Source organism: Eleutherodactylus coqui, chromosome 2 (genome assembly GCF_035609145.1).
Source record: "Eleutherodactylus coqui strain aEleCoq1 chromosome 2, aEleCoq1.hap1, whole genome shotgun sequence".
Lineage (NCBI taxonomy): Eukaryota > Metazoa > Chordata > Amphibia > Anura > Eleutherodactylidae > Eleutherodactylus > Eleutherodactylus coqui.
Genome location: NC_089838.1, coordinates 323,820,555 through 323,842,251, shown reverse-complemented (window position 1 = coordinate 323,842,251; position 21,697 = coordinate 323,820,555). Strand labels below are relative to the sequence as shown.

Genomic DNA, 21,697 nt, shown 5'->3' with positions numbered 1-21,697 from the left:
TTTATTCATCGATTCCTTTGACGTACCCATGACTTCAAAAAAATTTCCATGGGAACAATAAGTAAACACCTGTACCAAATTAACTCAGGCGAAGCCGGGTGTATCAGGTAGTATTGCATAAGCAATCAGACAATTGCTAGTTTAGAGGGATTTTCCAGACAGCATCTGCTGTCCATTCCAGGATACAACAGGGTTAGGGTGGAAGCAGCTGTTCCAACCCGTGTAATGGCCGGGGCTTCTAACTGCAAACTGGGGTCTAACTGAAAGCAATGGAAGTTAGGCTTGCAATTACAAGCGCCGGCCAGTATACAGTCATCGGAGCTGTGGCTTCCGCCATGACCCCAGTGTACCCTAGGGCTGACAAGGGGCACTACCAGGTAAAACCCCTTTAAGTAACCTTTGGAACATTTTCCATTTTGTAACATAAAAAAAGAAACTTTGGTATTGTCATGTCCATAAAAATCATTTATTATACATGGTGAACGCCATAAGAAAAAAAAAACTTTGGCGAAAACTTTTTTTTTTGTCACCTGATGAAAAAAAAAAGTTCTAAAAAGTGATCAAAAAAATGTATGTACCCCTAAATGATACCATTAGAAACTACAGGTCTTCCTTCATAAGGCACGCCCTGATATCACCCCGATCACGAGAAAATACAGTCAGAACTTGGGGACAGAATTATTTAATTTCTAAAAGTAACACAAAGTTACGTAAAGTTGTTGCCGTTGTAATCGGACCGCCCCGCGGAATAACGTTATCGTGTGATTGTCACCTCAGGGCACACGCTGTAAAAACAAGACATCCCAAAAAATGTCTGACCTGCATTTTTTCCCACTTAGAAACTTTTTTTAGTTTTCAGTATGTTACATAGTGCATTAACCCCTTAATGACATGGACTTTTTTTAGGTTTTTCTTCCCCACTTTCAAAGCATCAGAGCTCTTATTTATCCGTGGCCGTCGCTGCCGAGGAGCTCGTTTACTGCAGTACAAGTTGTACTTACAGCGGTGCTCCATGGAATGTACTGGAAAACATTTATAAGGCCGGCTGTCCACGGGCGATGCGGTATCCCGTGGCGGAGCAGGAGCCGCCGCCGAATCTCCGCCGGTCAGCCCTACCTAATATCCAATAGCCCGCCGCGAGCAGAGAATCGCAATGACTCTCCGCTCGTGGACAGGTGCTGGCGCTTTCCATAGCAATGCTATGGGAAGCGTCGGCCGGCGTGATTCGCCGGCGGTAAACTGCCAGCAAAATCACTACTGTAAACAGGGGGCCTAAAAGTGGAGTGACATGGAAAAAATACAAAAAAAAAATACCATTCTGCCATATTTGCGGGGATATGCTTTTTACAGCGTACGCACTGCGGCACAGGTGACATGGGGGATTTATTTTGGGGGGTCGGTACGATTACGACGATACCACCTTTTTTTTTTTACGCTGTACTACTTTTAAATATTATATGGTTCTGCCGATTTAACTTTTTTTCTCTTTTTGTCAGCATAGCTGTGTGTGGCTCGTTTTTTGCGCAGCGTCCCGTAGTTTCTATTAATACCATTTTGGAGTAAATCCGTTATTTTAATCGCTGCTTATTACGTTTTTTGGTGACCAAGAAAGTACCATTCTGGCATTGTGTGTTGCTTCCTGCTGCCGACTCTCAACGTGTGGGAGAAAGAATCCCATATTTTGATAGATTGAACTTTTTGGATGCAGCGATACCAAATATGTTTGAGGCGGGGGGAGGGGGGGGTTAATTTATTTTTTAATAATGCATATGGAAAAAGTTTTTAAAAAAAAAAACTTTTCATACCCTTTATTTTGTCTAATAATATTTTTACTCCCCTCGGGGGACTTGAACCTGTGATTGTTTAGACTATATACCGCAATACCTCAGTTTTGCAATATATGAGATATCTGCTGGCCGCAGGTTGCCGTGACCACTTGGAATTGGCCGCACTGCCAACCGCGGTACATTGCGCACCAACATCTGGAGGCTTCCTGCGGACTTACAGGCGGAGTTCAAAATGGCTTCAAAATGTGCAGTTGGACCTCCGGATTTCGGCGTGGCGCTCCGGACACGGAGAATTGGTTGCGTCCGGTGGCAGAACTCATCATTGTGAAAACGGGGAGGAAAAAAACTAAATTAAGGGAAAAAAATATATGGCTTGGAAATGAAAAGGTTAAAGCGGTTGTCATCCTCCAGCGCCCCCAGAACCCTTCAGTCCTGTCAGATGCTGTCCTCTGGGGGCGCTGGAACACTTCACAGACGATGTAGATCGCTTGCTTGTGATGTAATCAGCCTGAGCTAAACTGTGAAGAGACGACGCAACAGCGCCCCTACAGGCAGCAGTGAGAGAACACGCCGTGCACAAACTACGCAGGCGCAGCGAGCTTTCATCTCGCGCATGCGTAAATCGAACGCGTTAGTGCCATCACAGCCGCTGTGAGGGACGCGGCGAGCGGGGTGGAGCAAGATGGCGTCTGCTGCGGCTTCGAACGGTAGCGGAATGGAGGTGGACGGCGCTGGTGAGTGTCCGCCTGGTCGGTGGAGCAGGGAGTATAGGAGAGAGGCCGGTTAGTCAGTGGAGAGGTCGTGGCGCTGCTGGCCGGGCCGGTAGTAAGCATGGCCGCCGGGCGGGATGGAGAGCAGCGCTCTGTGCTGGAGGCGGCGGGACTCGGCTGCATCCTGAGCTGTGATTGGCTGACAGACCTGTCAGTTAGGCGCCAGGCGGAAGTGATGTCATCATATTGTTGTTTTGGGGTAAATAAAGCGGTTTTATGGTGAATTTTCTACCCCCGTGCTTAGAGGCGGCTGTCTGCTGTGCCAGGCCTGGTGCCCCCTGTGCCAGCTGCCCCCTCCCCACTGGAGACCCCCAGAAGGGCTCAGCTGCAGGCGGGAACCTCCTCCTGTTAATGCATGGCAGTAGATGAAGTGTTAAGCCTCCAGATGTAGCAGAGCCGTGTTTGTCAGTGTTGTGGAGGTGTGATCCGGGCTCCCAGGGGCGACCGATGCCCACGTGTTACGTGGGCGCTGTAAACGGGATAGACGGTAGTTAGCAGGGAGCCGTATACACTGGGCTACGCGGTTGTGTGTGGCGTATAGAGAGCGCCCCATGTTGTATCTGGCGGCTTATTACCTGAGATCGCTGCCCCCTGTGGGTGCGGAATAAACGTACACAATGACATGGCGCACGGAGGGCGTCCGGCACACCGCGGCGAGGCGACAGCGGGGAACGTACAGCGTATTACATGAGATCGCTGCCCCCTGTGGGTGCGGAATAAACATACACTATGACATGGCGCATGGAGGGCGTCCGGCACACCGCGGCGAGGCGACAGCGGGGAACGTACAGCGTATTACATGAGATCGCTGCCCCCTGTGGGTGCGGAATAAACGTACACAAGGACATGGCGCACGGAGGGCGTCCGGCACACCGCGGCGAGGCGACAGCGGGGAACGTACAGCGTATTACCTGAGATCGCTGCCCCCTGTGGGTGCGGAATAAACGTACACAATGACATGGCGCATGGAGGGCGTCCGGCACACCGCAGCGAGGCGACAGCGGGGAACATACAACGTATAACGTGAGATCGCTGCCCCCTGTGGGTGGAATAAACATACACAATGACATGGCGCATGGAGGGCGTCCGGCACACCGCGGCGACAGCGGGGAACATACAGCGTATTACATGAGATCGCTGCCCCCTGTGGGTGCGGAATAAACGTACACAATGACATCACGCATGGAGGGCGTCCGGCGCGGCGAGGAGACAGCGGGGAACGTACAGCGTATTACCTGAGATCGCTGCCCTCTGTGGGTGCGGAATAAACGTACACAATGACATGGCGCATGGAGGGCGTCCGGCACACCGCGGCGAGGCGACAGCGGGGGACGTACAGCGTATAACGTGAGATCGCTGCCCCCTGTGGGCGGAATAAACAAACACAATGACATCACGCATGGAGGGCGTCCGGCACACCGCGGCGACAGCGGGGAACGTACAGCGTATTACATGAGATCGCTGCCCTCTGTGGGGGCGGAATAAACGTACACAATGACATGGCGCACGGAGGGCGTCCGGCACACTGCGGCGAGGCGACAGCGGGGAACGTACAGCGTATTACATGAGATCGCTGCCCCCTGTGGGTGGAATAAACGTACAGAATGACATGGCGCATGGAGGGCGTCCGGCACACTGCGGCGAGGCGACAGCGGGGAACGTACAGCGTATTACATGAGATCGCTGCCCCCTGTGGGTGCGGAATAAACGTACACAATGACATGGCGCATGGAGGGCGTCCGGCACACCGCGGCGAGGCGACAGCGGGGAACGTACAGCGTATTACATGAGATCGCTGCCCCCTGTGGGTGCGGAATAAACGTACACAATGACATCGCGCACGGAGGGCGTCCGGCACACCGCGGCGACAGCGGGGAACGTACAGCGTATTACATGAGATCGCTGCCCCCTGTGGGTGGAATAAACGTACACAATGACATGGCGCATGGAGGGCGTCCGGCACACCGCGGCGGGGCGACAGCGGGGAACGTACAGCGTATTACATGAGATCGCTGCCCCCTGTGGGGGCGGAATAAACGTACACAATGACATGGCGCACGGAGGGCGTCCGGCACACTGCGGCGAGGCGACAGCGGGGAACGTACAGCGTATTACATGAGATCGCTGCCCCCTGTGGGTGCGGAATAAACGTACACAATGACATGGCGCACGGAGGGCGTCCGGCACACTGCGGCGAGGCGACAGCGGGGAACGTACAGCGTATTACATGAGATCGCTGCCCCCTGTGGGTGCGGAATAAACGTACACAATGACATGGCGCATGGAGGGCGTCCGGCACACCGCGGCGAGGCGACAGCGGGGAACGTACAGCGTATTACATGAGATCGCTGCCCCCTGTGGGTGCGGAATAAACGTACACAATGACATCGCGCACGGAGGGCGTCCGGCACACCGCGGCGACAGCGGGGAACGTACAGCGTATTACCTGAGATCGCTGCCCCCTGTGGGTGCGGAATAAACGTACACAATGACATCGCGCATGGAGGGCGTCCGGCACACCGCGGCGGGGCGACAGCGGGGAACGTACAGCGTATTACATGAGATCGCTGCCCCCTGTGGGGGCGGAATAAACGTACACAATGACATGGCGCACAGAGGGCGTCCGGCACACTGCGGCGAGGCGACAGCGGGGAACGTACAGCGTATTACATGAGATCGCTGCCCCCTGTGGGTGCGGAATAAACGTACACAATGACATGGCGCATGGAGGGCGTCCGGCACACCGCGGCGAGGCGACAGCGGGGAACGTACAGCGTATTACATGAGATCGCTGCCCCCTGTGGGTGCGGAATAAACGTACACAATGACATGGCGCACGGAGGGCGTCCGGCACACTGCGGCGAGGCGACAGCGGGGAACGTACAGCGTATTATATGAGATCGCTGCCCCCTGTGGGGGCGGAATAAACGTACACAATGACATGGCGCATGGAGGGCGTCCGGCACACCGCGGCGAGGCGACAGCTGGGAACGTACAGCGTATTACCTGAGATCGCTGCCCCCTGTGGGGGCGGAATAAACGTACACAATGACATGGCGCATGGAGGGCGTCCGGCACACCGCGGCGAGGCGACAGCGGGGAACGTACAGCGTATTACATGAGATCGCTGCCCCCTGTGGGTGCGGAATAAACGTACACAATGACATCGCGCACGGAGGGCGTCCGGCAGACCGCGGCGACAGCGGGGAACGTACAGCGTATTACCTGAGATCGCTGCCCCCTGTGGGTGCGGAATAAACGTACACAATGACATCGCGCATGGAGGGCGTCCGGCACACCGCAGCGAGGCGACAGCGGGGAACGTACAGCGTATTACATGAGATCGCTGCCCCCTGTGGGGGCGGAATAAACGTACACAATGACATGGCGCACGGAGGGCGTCCGGCACACTGCGGCGAGGCGACAGCGGGGAACGTACAGCGTATTACATGAGATCGCTGCCCCCTGTGGGTGCGGAATAAACGTACACAATGACATGGCGCATGGAGGGCGTCCGGCACACCGCGGCGAGGCGACAGCGGGGAACGTACAGCGTATTACATGAGATCGCTGCCCCCTGTGGGTGCGGAATAAACGTACACAATGACATCGCGCACGGAGGGCGTCCGGCACACCGCGGCGACAGCGGGGAACGTACAGCGTATTACCTGAGATCGCTGCCCCCTGTGGGTGTGGAATAAACGTACACAATGACATCGCGCATGGAGGGCGTCCGGCACACCGCAGCGAGGCGACAGCGGGGAACGTACAGCGTATTACATGAGATCGCTGCCCCCTGTGGGTGGAATAAACGTACACAATGACATGGCGCGCGGAGGGCGTCCGGCACACTGCGGCGAGGCGACAGCGGGGAACGTACAGCGTATTACATGAGATCGCTGCCCCCTGTGGGTGCGGAATAAACGTACACAATGACATCGCGCACGGAGGGCGTCCGGCACACCGCGGCGACAGCGGAGAACGTACAGCGTATTACCTGAGATCGCTGCCCCCTGTGGGTGCGGAATAAACGTACACAATGACATCGCGCATGGAGGGCGTCCGGCACACCGCGGCGAGGCGACAGCGGGGAACGTACAGCGTATTACATGAGATCGCTGCCCCCTGTGGGTGCGGAATAAACATACACAATGACATCACGCATAGAGGGTGTCCGGCACACCGCGGCGAGGCGACAGCGGGGAACGTACAGCGTATAACGTGAGATCGCTGCCCCCTGTGGGTGCGGAATAAACGTACACAATGACATGGCGCACGGAGGGCGTTCGGCACACCGCGGCGAGTCGACAGCGGGGATCGTACAGCGTATTACATGAGATCGCTGCCCCCTGTGGGGGCGGAATAAACGTACACAATGACATGGCGCATGGAGGGCGTCCGGCACACCGCGGCGAGGCGACAGCGGGGAACGTACAGCGTATTACATGAGATCGCTGCCCCCTGTGGGGGCGGAATAAACGTACACAATGACATGGCGCATAGAGGGCGTCCGGAACACCGCGGCGAGGCGACAGCGGGGAACGTACAGCGTATTACATGAGATCACTGCCCTCCGATGGAACAGTATGGGTATGCTATAACCTCTGACTAGCCTACTCCCTCCGATGGAATAGTATGTGTATGCTATAACCTCTGACTAGCCTACTCCCTCCGATGGAATAGTATGTGTATGCTATAACCTCTGACTAGCCTACTCCTACCGATAGAACAGTATGGGTATGCTATAACCTGTGACTAGCCTACTCCCTCCGATGGAACAGTATGGGTATGCTATAACCTCTGATTAGCCTACTCCCTCCGATGGAACAGTATGTGTATGCTATAGCCTCTGACTAGCCTACTCCCTCCGATGGAGCAGTATGGGTATGCTATAACCTCTGACTAGCCTACTTCCACCGATAGAGCAGTATGCGTATGCTATAACCTCTGACTAGCCTACTTCCACCGATAGAGCAGTATGCGTATGCTATAGCCTCTGACTAGCCTACTCCCACCAATGAACAGTATGGGTATGCTATAACCTCTGACTAGCCTACTCCCACCAATGAACAGTATGGGTATGCTATAACCTCTGACTAGCCTACTCCCACCAATGAACAGTATGGGTATGCTATAACCTCTGACTAGCCTACTCCCACCAATGAACAGTATGGGTATGCTATAACCTCTGACTAGCCTACTCCCACCAATGAACAGTATGGGTACGCTATAACCTCTGACTAGCCTACTCCCACCGATGGAATACTATGGGTATGCTATAACCTCTGACTAGCCTTCTCCCACTGATGGAACAGTATGGGTACGCTATAACCTCTGACTAGCCTACTCCCACCAATGAACAGTATGGGTATGCTATAACCTCTGACTAGCCTACTCCCACCAATGAACAGTATGGGTATGCTATAACCTCTGACTAGCCTACTCCCACCAATGAACAGTATGGGTATGCTATAACCTCTGACTAGCCTACTCCCACCAATGAACAGTATGGGTATGCTATAAACTCAGACTAGCCTACTCCCACCAATGAACAGTATGGGTACGCTATAACCTCTGACTAGCCTACTCCCACCGATGGAATACTATGGGTATGCTATAACCTCTGACTAGCCTTCTCCCACCGATGGAGCAGTATGGGTGTGCTATAACCTCTGACTAGCCTACTCCCACCAATGAACAGTATGGGTATGCTATAACCTCTGACTAGCCTACTCCCACCAATGAACAGTATGGATACGCTATAAACTCAGACTAGCCTACTCCCTCCGATGGAGCAGTATGGGTGTGCTATAACCTCTGACTAGCCTACTCCCTCTGATGGAACAGTATGGGTATGCTACAACCTCTGACTAGCCTACTCCCACCAATGAACAGTATGGGTACGCTATAAACTCAGACTAGCCTACTCCCACCGATGGAACAGTATGGGTACGCTATAACCTCTGACTAGCCTACTCCCACTGATGGAACAGTATGGGTACGCTATAACCTCTGACTAGCCTACTCCCACTGATGGAACAGTATGGGTACGCTATAACCTCTGACTAGCCTACTCCTACCAATGAACAGTATGGGTATGCTATAGCCTCTGACTAGCCTACTCCCTCCGATGGAACAGTATGGGTATGCTATAACCTCTGATTAGCCTACTCCCTCCAATGGAACAGTATGGGTATGCTATAGCCTCTGACTAGCCTACTCCCTCCGATGGAACAGTATGGGTGTGCTATAGCCTCTGACTAGCCTACTCCCTCCGATGGAACAGTATGGGTATGCTATAACCTCTGACTAGCCTACTCCCACCAATGAACAGTATGGGTATGCTATAACCTCTGACTAGCCTACTCCCACCAATGAACAGTATGGGTATGCTATAACCTCTGACTAGCCTACTCCCACCAATGAACAGTATGGGTATGCTATAACCTCTGACTAGCCTACTCCCACCAATGAACAGTATGGGTATGCTATAACCTCTGACTAGCCTACTCCCACCAATGAACAGTATGGGTATGCTATAACCTCTGACTAGCCTACTCCCACCAATGAACAGTATGGGTATGCTATAACCTCTGACTAGCCAACTCCCACCAATGAACAGTATGGGTACGCTATAACCTCTGACTAGCCTACTCCCACCAATGAACAGTATGGGTACGCCATAACTTCTGACTAGCCTACTCCCACCAGTAAACAGTATGGGTATGCTATAGCCTCTGACTAGCCTACTCCCACTGATGGAACAGTATGGGTATGCTATAGCCTCTGACTAGCCTACTCCCACCAATGAACAGTATGGGTATGCTATAGCCTCTGACTAGCCTACTCCCACCAATGAACAGTATGGGTATGCTATAACCTCTGACTAGCCTACTCCCACTGATGGAACAGTATGGGTATGCTATAACCTCTGACTAGCCTACTCCCACTGATGGAACAGTATGGGTACGCTATAGCCTCTGACTAGCCTACTCCCACCAATGAACAGTATGTGTATGCTATAACCTCTGACTAGCCTACTCTGACCGATGGAACAGTATGGGTACGCTATAGCCTCTGACTAGCCTACTCCCACTGATGGAACAGTATGGGTGTGCTATAGCCTCTGACTAGCCTACTCCCACCAATGAACAGTATGGGTATGCTATAGCCTCTGACTAGCCTACTCCCACCAATGAACAGTATGGGTATGCTATAGCCTCTGACTAGCCTACTCCCACCAATGAACAGTATGGGTATGCTATAACCTCTGACTAGCCTACTCCCACTGATGGAACAGTATGGGTATGCTATAACCTCTGACTAGCCTACTCCCACTGATGGAACAGTATGGGTACGCTATAGCCTCTGACTAGCCTACTCCCACCAATGAACAGTATGTGTATGCTATAACCTCTGACTAGCCTACTCTGACCGATGGAACAGTATGGGTATGCTATAGCCTCTGACTAGCCTACTCCCACCAATGAACAGTATGAGTGTGCTATAGCCTCTGACTAGCCTACTCCCACCAATGAACAGTATGGGTGTGCTATAACCTCTGACTAGCCTACTCCCACTGATGGAACAGTATGGGTATGCTATAGCCTCTGACTAGCCTACTCCCACCAATGAACAGTATGGGTGTGCTATAGCCTCTGACTAGCCTACTCCCACCAATGAACAGTATGGGTACGCTATAACCTCTGACTAGCCTACTCCCTCCAATGAACAGTATGGGTATGCTATAACCTCTGACTAGCCTACTCCCACTGATGGAACAGTATGGGTACGCTATAACCTCTGACTAGCCTACTCCCTCCGATGGAATAGTATGTGTATGCTATAACCTCTGACTAGCCTACTCCTACCGATGGAACAGTATGTGTATGCTATAGCCTCTGACTAGCCTACTCCCTCCGATGGAGCAGTATGGGTATGCTATAACCTCTGACTAGCCTACTTCCACCGATAGAGCAGTATGCGTATGCTATAACCTCTGACTAGCCTACTTCCACCGATAGAGCAGTATGCGTATGCTATAGCCTCTGACTAGCCTACTCCCACCAATGAACAGTATGGGTATGCTATAACCTCTGACTAGCCTACTCCCACCAATGAACAGTATGGGTATGCTATAACCTCTGACTAGCCTACTCCCACCAATGAACAGTATGGGTATGCTATAACCTCTGACTAGCCTACTCCCACCAATGAACAGTATGGGTATGCTATAACCTCTGACTAGCCTACTCCCACCAATGAACAGTATGGGTACGCTATAACCTCTGACTAGCCTACTCCCACCGATGGAATACTATGGGTATGCTATAACCTCTGACTAGCCTTCTCCCACTGATGGAACAGTATGGGTACGCTATAACCTCTGACTAGCCTACTCCCACCAATGAACAGTATGGGTATGCTATAACCTCTGACTAGCCTACTCCCACCAATGAACAGTATGGGTATGCTATAACCTCTGACTAGCCTACTCCCACCAATGAACAGTATGGGTATGCTATAACCTCTGACTAGCCTACTCCCACCAATGAACAGTATGGGTATGCTATAAACTCAGACTAGCCTACTCCCACCAATGAACAGTATGGGTACGCTATAACCTCTGACTAGCCTACTCCCACCGATGGAATACTATGGGTATGCTATAACCTCTGACTAGCCTTCTCCCACCGATGGAGCAGTATGGGTGTGCTATAACCTCTGACTAGCCTACTCCCACCAATGAACAGTATGGGTATGCTATAACCTCTGACTAGCCTACTCCCACCAATGAACAGTATGGATACGCTATAAACTCAGACTAGCCTACTCCCTCCGATGGAACAGTATGGGTGTGCTATAACCTCTGACTAGCCTACTCCCTCTGATGGAACAGTATGGGTATGCTACAACCTCTGACTAGCCTACTCCCACCAATGAACAGTATGGGTACGCTATAAACTCAGACTAGCCTACTCCCACCGATGGAACAGTATGGGTACGCTATAACCTCTGACTAGCCTACTCCCACTGATGGAACAGTATGGGTACGCTATAACCTCTGACTAGCCTACTCCCACTGATGGAACAGTATGGGTACGCTATAACCTCTGACTAGCCTACTCCCACCAATGAACAGTATGGGTATGCTATAGCCTCTGACTAGCCTACTCCCTCCGATGGAACAGTATGGGTATGCTATAACCTCTGATTAGCCTACTCCCTCCAATGGAACAGTATGGGTATGCTATAGCCTCTGACTAGCCTACTCCCTCCGATGGAACAGTATGGGTGTGCTATAGCCTCTGACTAGCCTACTCCCTCCGATGGAACAGTATGGGTATGCTATAACCTCTGACTAGCCTACTCCCACCAATGAACAGTATGGGTATGCTATAACCTCTGACTAGCCTACTCCCACCAATGAACAGTATGGGTATGCTATAACCTCTGACTAGCCTACTCCCACCAATGAACAGTATGGGTATGCTATAACCTCTGACTAGCCTACTCCCACCAATGAACAGTATGGGTATGCTATAACCTCTGACTAGCCTACTCCCACCAATGAACAGTATGGGTATGCTATAACCTCTGACTAGCCTACTCCCACCAATGAACAGTATGGGTATGCTATAACCTCTGACTAGCCAACTCCCACCAATGAACAGTATGGGTACGCTATAACCTCTGACTAGCCTACTCCCACCAATGAACAGTATGGGTACGCCATAACTTCTGACTAGCCTACTCCCACCAGTAAACAGTATGGGTATGCTATAGCCTCTGACTAGCCTACTCCCACTGATGGAACAGTATGGGTATGCTATAGCCTCTGACTAGCCTACTCCCACCAATGAACAGTATGGGTATGCTATAGCCTCTGACTAGCCTACTCCCACCAATGAACAGTATGGGTATGCTATAACCTCTGACTAGCCTACTCCCACTGATGGAACAGTATGGGTATGCTATAACCTCTGACTAGCCTACTCCCACTGATGGAACAGTATGGGTACGCTATAGCCTCTGACTAGCCTACTCCCACCAATGAACAGTATGTGTATGCTATAACCTCTGACTAGCCTACTCTGACCGATGGAACAGTATGGGTACGCTATAGCCTCTGACTAGCCTACTCCCACTGATGGAACAGTATGGGTACGCTATAGCCTCTGACTAGCCTACTCCCACCAATGAACAGTATGGGTATGCTATAGCCTCTGACTAGCCTACTCCCACCAATGAACAGTATGGGTATGCTATAGCCTCTGACTAGCCTACTCCCACCAATGAACAGTATGGGTATGCTATAACCTCTGACTAGCCTACTCCCACTGATGGAACAGTATGGGTATGCTATAACCTCTGACTAGCCTACTCCCACTGATGGAACAGTATGGGTACGCTATAGCCTCTGACTAGCCTACTCCCACCAATGAACAGTATGTGTATGCTATAACCTCTGACTAGCCTACTCTGACCGATGGAACAGTATGGGTATGCTATAGCCTCTGACTAGCCTACTCCCACCAATGAACAGTATGAGTGTGCTATAGCCTCTGACTAGCCTACTCCCACCAATGAACAGTATGGGTGTGCTATAACCTCTGACTAGCCTACTCCCACTGATGGAACAGTATGGATATGCTATAGCCTCTGACTAGCCTACTCCCACCAATGAACAGTATGGGTGTGCTATAGCCTCTGACTAGCCTACTCCCACCAATGAACAGTATGGGTACGCTATAACCTCTGACTAGCCTACTCCCTCCAATGAACAGTATGGGTATGCTATAGCCTCTGACTAGCTAACGGAATCGGTAGATTATGGTGTTTTAACCACAAATATATATTTGTTCTCTCTGGGGGGATATTTTTTATTAGTAACTAATAAGGATGAGCGAGTATACTTGCTAAGGTACTACTCGCTCGAGTAATGTGCCTTAGCCGAGTATCTCTCTGCTCGTCCATAAAGATTCGGGGGCCGCCGCGGCTGACAGGTGAGTTGCGGCGGAGAGCAGGGGAGAGCGGGGAGGAACGGAGGGGAGATCTCTCTCTCCCGCCCGCTTTCCCCTGCTCCCCGCCGCAACTCACCTGTCAGCCGCGGCGGCCCCCGAATCTTTATGGACGAGCAGAGAGATACTCGGCTAAGGCACATTACTCGAGCGAGTAGTACCTTAGCAAGTATACTCGCTCATCCTTATTAGTTACTATTAAAAGTTATATTTTAACTGGGAGTCAAATCAGTGACAATGTTGCTAAAATAAGTGATTCCCCTGTGGGTGTGATACCCATACTCCAGAGCTGCACTCACTATTCTGCTGGTGGAGTCACTGTGTACATACATTACTTATCCTGTACTGATCCTAAGTTACATCCTGTATTATACTCCAGAGCTGTACTCACTATTCTGCTGGTGAAGTCACTGTGTACATACATTACTTATCCTGTACTGATCCTGAGTTACATCCTGTATTATACTCCAGAGCTGTACTCACTATTCTGCTGGTGAAGTCACTGTGTACATACATTACTTATCCTGTACTGATCCTGAGTTACATCCTGTATTATACTCCAGAGCTGTACTCACTATTCTGCTGGTGAAGTCACTGTGTACATACATTACTTATCCTGTACTGATCCTGAGTTACATCCTGTATTATACTCCAGAGCTGCACTCACTATTCTGCTGGTGGAGTCACTGTGTACCTATATTAATTATCCTGTACTGATCCCGAGTTACATCCTGTATTATACTCCAGAGCTGCGCTCACTATTCTGCTGGTGGAGTCACTGTGTACATACATTACTTATCCTGTACTGATCCCGAGTTACATCCTGTATTATACTCCAGAGCTGCGCTCACTTTTCTGCTGGTGGAGTCACTGTGTACATACATTACTTATCCTGTACTGATCCTGAGTTACACCCTATATTATACTCCAGAGCTGCGCTCACTATTCTACTGCTGGAGTCACTGTGTACATGGGTTGCTTCTCTTGTATTAAACTCCAGAGCTGCACTCACTATTCTGCTGGTGGAGTCACTGTGTACATGCATTGCTTCTCTTGTATTATGCTCCGGAGCTGCGCTCACTACTCTTCCTCTTGTCTCCCTGCAGTTGCCCCCACGGTGATGGCGCAGGGGGTGACGGGCAGCGTGGCTGTTGCTCTTCACCCCTTGGTGATCCTGAATATCTCTGACCACTGGATCCGGATGAGGTCTCAGGAAGGTCGCCCGGTGCAGGGTAAGTAGCCTCCCCTCCCCCTTTCCGCGTTTTGCCCTCCGTCCACCGACCGCACTCAGCTCTCGTCTCCCCGCAGTGATCGGCGCCCTCATCGGCAAGCAGGAGGGAAGGAACATCGAGGTGATGAACTCCTTCGAGCTTCTGTCACAGATCACCGACGACAAGATCACCATCAACAAGGAGTACTACTACACCAAGGAGGAGCAGTGTGAGCAGCGGCGCCAGGGGGAGGGGCCTGCCATCCGGGGGTTTATGCCATTCCTGTAGTTGTACCTTGTTGGATTCAGTAGGGGGCGCCATTTTCACAACCGCCTTTAACCCACTATACCCTGCAATGAGTGTGGGCAGAGCCCTGTGTGTGACCGGTGCCCGCAACGTGTGCGGGCAGATGTTCAGGGGTCATAGACCCCCAGGGCTGTCGGCTTGTATGGCCTGTTTGGGCGCTGTGTATAAATACAGGCAGTACACTGTACAGTGACCACCGGGGGGTGCTGGCATCTATTTCTGATATGTTTTCCTGTGTTTTCATTCTGCAGTTAAGCAGGTGTTTAAAGACATGGAGTTCCTGGGCTGGTACACCACGGGGGGTCCGCCCGACCCCTCCGACATACACGTCCACAAACAGGTACCAGACATCACAGCTTTATGTATCTAGCACTGATGCAGGCACACTTGTGGTGTTACATTATATCTTATCCTCCAGTCACATCCAGAGCTGCATTCACACTTCTCTGTTCTGCCTTGTTATACATTCACATCCATAGCATTCATTACTGTATCATGTCACATCCAGAGCTGCACTCACTATTCTGCTGTGTCATGTATCATGCTCCAATCACATCCAGAGCTGCATTCACACTTCTCTGTTCTGCCTTGTTATACATTCACATCCATAGCATTCATTACTGTATCATGTCACATCCAGAGCTGCACTCACTATTCTGCTGTGTCATGTATCATGCTCCAATCACATCCAGAGCTGCATTCACACTTCTGCTATTACATCATGTCTTATCCTCCTGTAGTTGCATCCAGATATGCATTTACCGTGAAGTCGGCTTCACACGAACATGAGCGTATTTCTGTGCCTTGCAGTTTTGCGCGCCCCTCTGTGTGTTTTACTGTAATTTTTGCGAGCGCAAAACAAAGACACGCCAGCGCCCCGCGTTATATCAGTGTCATATGTTCTGTGTTCGTGGATAAGCAGATAGAACATGCCTAGCATCGTTATTGTGCAAACGAAATGCACGCGCAAAATACGCTCATGTGAAGGAACCCACTGTAATCAACGGGATCTATTCACTGCGGATTACGCTGCACAAACGCATCCGTGTGAATAAACCATTAAGCTGTTTTATTATCTTATCATCCTCTAGTCACATCCAGAGCTGCATTCACTATTCTGTCATGCTTTACAATCCAATAAAATCTATAACCTTTCTATTTCATCATCTCACGTCCACAGCTGCATTCACACTTCTCTGTTACATCATGTATTATCCTTCAGTCACACCCAGAGCTGCAGACACTATTCTGTTTTATCATGCAATATTCTCTAGTCACACCCACAGCTGCACTCGCCATCCTGCTGTTAAATCATCTTATTCTCTAGTCCAGAGGTGCATTCACTATTCTGTCCAGCGTTCTACTCTAGTTACATCCACAGCTGCATTCACACTTCTGCTATTACATCATCTCTTTCTCTAGTCACAATCAGAGCTCCATTCACTACTGTGATGCCTTATACTCAAGTCACATCCACAGCTGTATTCACTATTCTGTCATGTCGCGTTCTTCAGTCCCATTCAGAGCTGCATTCACTATTATGCTATTACATCATCATATTCTCTAGTTGCTTCCAGAGCTGCATTCTCCTCTGTGCTGCCTTACGCTCTAGTTGCATCCACTATTGTATCATCTCACATGCACAGCTGCATTCACACTTCTGTTACATCTTTTTTGCTTCTCTAGTCCCACCCAGAACTGCAGACACACCTCTAAACGCTCAGCTGAGAGCTCCTCCCAGTGGTTGCTAGAAACACTACATCTCCCACAATGCAGCCCAGTGGGCCTTGTGCTCACAACGTGCCTGTGATGTAGCAGAGCCGATGCAGTTGAGCATGGCAGTCTGATGTCAGCTGTTCATTCCGTCATTAATATTCCTAGCTCTAAGCTCCTCCCCCTTGTCACTCTTCACCCAGGTGTGTGAAATCATCGAGTCTCCGCTCTTCCTGAAGTTGAACCCCATGACGAAGCACACTGATGTAAGTAGCGGACACTGCCCCCTCCCCCACCTGTCATCTGGCTCCGCCCTGTATGTATAACGCTCCTCTGTCCTCCGCAGCTGCCGGTTAGCGTCTACGAGTCGGTGATTGACATTGTGAATGGCGAGGTGAGTAGTCGGGCGGCCGCAGCCACTGAACCAGCAGCTCCTTGTGTGTCAGCTGACCCTCCCGTCTGTTCTCTTCAGGCCACCATGTTGTTGGCGGAGCTGCCCTACACACTCGCCACAGAAGAGGCAGAACGAATCGGCGTGGACCACGTCGCGCGGATGACCGCCACCGGCAGCGGGGAAAACTCAACAGGTGAGGCGGAAGTTTCCGTGCTGATATACTGATGTAGCAGAGCTGGGTTTGTCACCAGTAAGGCAGAGAATATTATTACAGCAGCTTGTAGGTCGGGAGGAAGACTGGGGGACTAGATGGCATCCAGGAAGACAGCAGAAGTGTGCGCAGCTCTGGATGTGACTAGAGTAAGGCATGATGTAACAGCATAAGTGTGAATGCGGCTTTGGATGTGACTGGAGGATGAGACATGGTAAAGTAGTGAGTGCTGTGGAGGTAACTGGAGTATAAGGCATGACAGAGTAATGTATGCAGCTTGGGCTGTGACTGGAGAAGACGTGATGAGCTAGCGGAATAATGAATGGAGCTTTGGTAGTGACTGGAGGACGAGGTCAGAAGGAGAAATCTTCTCGCTACACATATGGAATGTGACGATTTGGGAAAGAAACCTTTTTTATCCCCACTCGTACCCCCAGCAATGTTCCGGGCATACAGGCTTTGTGTGGAGTGGGCCTGCGAGCCGATGCTGCGCCATACAAGGTGGGTGCCGACTGACAACAGACACTAACCTGCAGCTGCTAACCCTTAGGATTAACAGTGGCATGTAAATGCCCCGATTGGCGTTCGGGGGTCCTGAATGGCCCCTTCATGATGATGGCCGAGAGGTTAAGGCTTTCGATGGGAGGTGGTGAGTTCTCCGTCAGTGGACGTCTGCAGAGGCCGGACGGACATCTGTCTGGGATGACATAGCGAATCCTGCACTGAGCAGGGGGACCCGATGACCCCGGAGGGCCCGTCCAGCTCGGTGCCATGTCATGGCAGCCCAGTGCCTCCTGAAGGCCCCCAGGGCTGCCACGACTGATTGCCTTTGCCTGTCATAATGCGGTATGCTGTAGTACCGGGGCATCGGTTCACAGGGCCGCGTCCTTAAGGGGATAAAGTAGAGTTCATGATTGATCTGCAGTCCCATGTAAAAGCTGAGGCGACGCATTCCCAGCTCTGCTACATCCTTCTGTGAGCCCTGTAGTAATATTCTTCTCTCATCATTGCAGTGGCAGAACATCTCATCGCTCAGCACAGCGCCATCAAGATGCTGCACAGCAGAGTGCGGCTCATCCTGGAGTACGTGAGGGCGGCTGAAGGAGGTAATGGCGCTCATCCGCCGCCGCTCGTCTCAGCGACGTTTCATCACCCGAATACGTTTTCCTGATTCTGCGCTGTTACTATTTTGTAGGGGAAGTTCCCTTTAATCATGAAATTCTGCGTGAAGCCTCTGCGCTGTGTCACTGCCTCCCCGTACTCAGCACCGACAAGTTCAAGACAGACTTCTATGATGTAAGTATGGCAGGCGTTTCCACACGCCCCCTACTGGTAGACCGCTGAAGTCACATGCCACAAGTCGTTCATAATGTTTGCCAGCCGGCTGTGCAATGGAAAGTTCAGCAACGTCCTAATGTACCTTTATCTCAGTCATCATCAGTTACAAGATCTCTGCTTGCTGTCAGAGAATAGAAACTTTTTACGTTAAGAGACTGAAAAGTGATGCAGACCTAATTCTTCTCACAGCGGAGGAGTTGTTACAATGTATCCAGGTTAGACAATGCTATGTGCGTTCTCTCTCCTCTACCCTGAACCGTTACAATCCTCTCTGAACTCCAGACTGATGACCGAACTGTAACAAACCCTCAGCTGTGAGCAGCATGAGGTCTGTACAGATGATCAGCCATTCTAACAGCAGAGATGATGAAACCCAAGCCCCTTTACACTTTCTCACCCCAGAGCCTTTACGTTTACACCCTGGGTGGGAAGGGGTTCCTGCAGCGGGCGTACATGTATGTGCTATGGATGGAGTGGGCTCGGCTTCTGAGCGCGCAGCAGGAGCCGGCTGTGACTGACAGCAGTCCTCCTGCTGCAACAGAGAGGGATTGGTGGATACATCGTTACCCGCTGTTAACACCTTCTATATCGCAGCATGTAAAAGGTTCTCAGGGAGAGGGCGCTCTGTGACATCATCAGTCCTCCGCCACGTAATTGTGGAGGGCTGATGGGATGTCGTGACGAGCGGACACTAGTGAATGGAGGCTGGGTCCGCCATCACCTGTGATTGCTATGATAAGTGATCATGCATTGCAGTACAGAAGCACTGCAGTGTATTATCAGAGCCATCATAGCATCGCAGGTTCAAGTCCTCTACAGGGATATGAAAAATTAAAAAAAAAACCCTTTTCCCCAATTAAAAAAAAAAAAAATCAAAAAACTAAATAATCCACATGTGGTATCGTTGCATCCATAAAGACCCATACAATGGGACCCCACTGATCATCAGAATGAAAGGCTTGCAGTTCCCTGCATGAAGGAGGGCGGGGGTCACACGTGTGATGTTACTCCATTCATTTCAGTGGGACTGCTGAGAATAGAGCAGCACTGGACCTCTCTCAGGCTGTCCCCTGACATGAATGGAGCAGCGGTACACATGTGACTCCGCCCCTTTATTCAGGGAGCTTTTGGGACCCCCATTGTTGGAGAGCCCAGTGATTGGACCCCACCAGTCTCACTTGTTGCCTAACCAGTGGATTGGTGAAAACTTGAAAATACCAGCTCCTGGCATACCCCTTTAGGGTAGAGTAATTGGTGTGGATTCTCCCATATCCATGTCAAAAACCACACTATTGGTGCCGATTTTTGCCATGGATCCAGAGCAAGCTCCGCCCCTCCGACGCAGATCAGCGGCAAAATCTGCACTAAATTTTGCTAGGTGTAAATGTATCCTTAACCTGCAGGACGTACATTTACATCCTGAAGTTCGGGGTGTGTATGGAAGGGGATCGGGGGTCGATCCCGCTCCATACAATGCGGATGCCGGTTGTTTCTTACAGCTGATAGCTGCCCGCTGACAGCTCTGATTAAGCCGCGCCGCTGATTGGAGCATTTAACTCTTTAGATGCTGCTATCACTTCTGACAGCGGTATATAAATGTCCTGATCGCTGTTCAGGGGCCCCCGAACAGCCCTCCCCCACGCGATGAGCTCTTGGGGTGCCGCGCCGTTGCCAGTTGTCTTCATGTTGTGGTTTATGAACCCCCTACAGGGAGGAGGAGGTGACCCTCATTCACTTTCATGTAATGAATGGAGCGGTGATTGCGCATGCTCATATACAGTGATGTCACTGCGGGGGAGGGGCAGAGCATGATACCGGAGTACCATTCTTGAGAGCTGCGGGGTCTCCGCATTGAGAGACCCACTGATCACAGCATGTGCTCCAGTATCCTGTGGGGGTTAACATGCAGTTGTGTACAAGCCCTTTTAAAGACCTTTATCCTGTAGATGGCCGCATGTCTGATCTGTGATCGCTGGGGGTCTGACCGCTGCCCCTGTGACTGGAGGACGGGGTGCATACTATGGGATGGAGGAGGAGCGGTGTGCTCCGTGGTCTCCGTCCCTCCCATAGAGTTGAGTGAAGTGGCGGTGGAGCATGCGCCTCACCACTGCGATCTCACAGGGCAGTTTGTTGGGGGTCCCAGCGCTCAGACATTTTATCCCATGTGCTGCGGATTGGAGATAAGTGTCTTTAAGTCTGTGTCCCTGTTGGTGTCGTCTAACCCCGTGTTCTGTCTTCATGCCAGCAATGTAACGACGTGGGCCTGATGTCCTACCTGGGCACCATCACCAAGACCTGCAACACCATGAACCAGTTCGTCAACAAATTCAACATCCTGTATGACCGCCAGGGGATCGGCCGGCGGATGAGAGGCCTCTTCTTCTGAACCTGCCCCTCCGGACAAAAGGACTTTAGTGACTGGAGCTCTGTGTTATGTTAGTGTAATAAAGGTTGTCTTCCGGTCATGTGACCCGTGCCCGCTCTAGTGCCTTCTACCCTCATTAATGGGGTGGCGCCAAGGTCGTCTCACTTATACCTTGACCTTTAGATGGCAGCAGCTTGTCATCGGACTTCCTGCATACGGATGAGTAGAATGCCTCTACAGTGCCACCTGCTGGAAGGTAGCTGCCCTATAAATCAGTGCCTTATAACTGATGGGAATATGAGCCGGAACAGATCACCAGGTCCAGACCGATGTTTCTGCCCCCCTCAGTGTGCGGTAGGTTGCTGATTGGCTGGAGGAGGGGCCTATTATGCGAGTCAGGAGAGGTACTGTTTCTCCTTATGGAGAGCTCCTCCAAGGTGTGAGGAGACTTGTAGGCTCCTCTGGGAAAAATGATATGCAAATGAGCGATGGTCCCCTTTGTTTTGTTTAACCCTTAACTCTAGGATTCCCTCCTTATTCAATCCCTTAGTAACTCGGACTATTTTGTGCCTTAACCCTTT

At 51.2% G+C, this 21,697-nt stretch overlaps 1 protein-coding gene across 1 annotated transcript; it reads left to right on the top strand.

Annotated features, from left to right (window-relative positions):
• The first annotated feature begins 2,370 nt into the window (after positions 1-2,370).
• Positions 2,371-21,221, top strand: COPS6 (COP9 signalosome subunit 6). The gene is made up of 10 exons (XM_066593785.1): positions 2,371-2,521; positions 14,685-14,810; positions 14,887-15,018; positions 15,347-15,435; positions 17,012-17,074; positions 17,155-17,202; positions 17,281-17,395; positions 18,427-18,519; positions 18,609-18,709; positions 20,997-21,221. Exons 1-10 carry the CDS (start codon positions 2,470-2,472, stop codon positions 21,135-21,137), a joined length of 960 nt encoding a protein of 319 aa, XP_066449882.1. The 5' UTR covers positions 2,371-2,469; the 3' UTR covers positions 21,138-21,221.
• Positions 21,222-21,697: the final 476 nt, after the last annotated feature.

Excerpts from the sequence above, each read along its gene's own strand:
- COPS6 (XM_066593785.1), top strand. The coding sequence starts at position 2,470 with ATGGCGTCTGCTGCGGCTTCGAACGGTAGCGGAATGGAGGTGGACGGC. Across the intron at positions 14,811-14,886 it reads GGAAGGTCGCCCGGTGCAGG|TGATCGGCGCCCTCATCGGC; the intron begins GTAAGTAGCCTC and ends GTCTCCCCGCAG. Across the intron at positions 15,019-15,346 it reads CTACACCAAGGAGGAGCAGT|TTAAGCAGGTGTTTAAAGAC; the intron begins GTGAGCAGCGGC and ends TTCATTCTGCAG.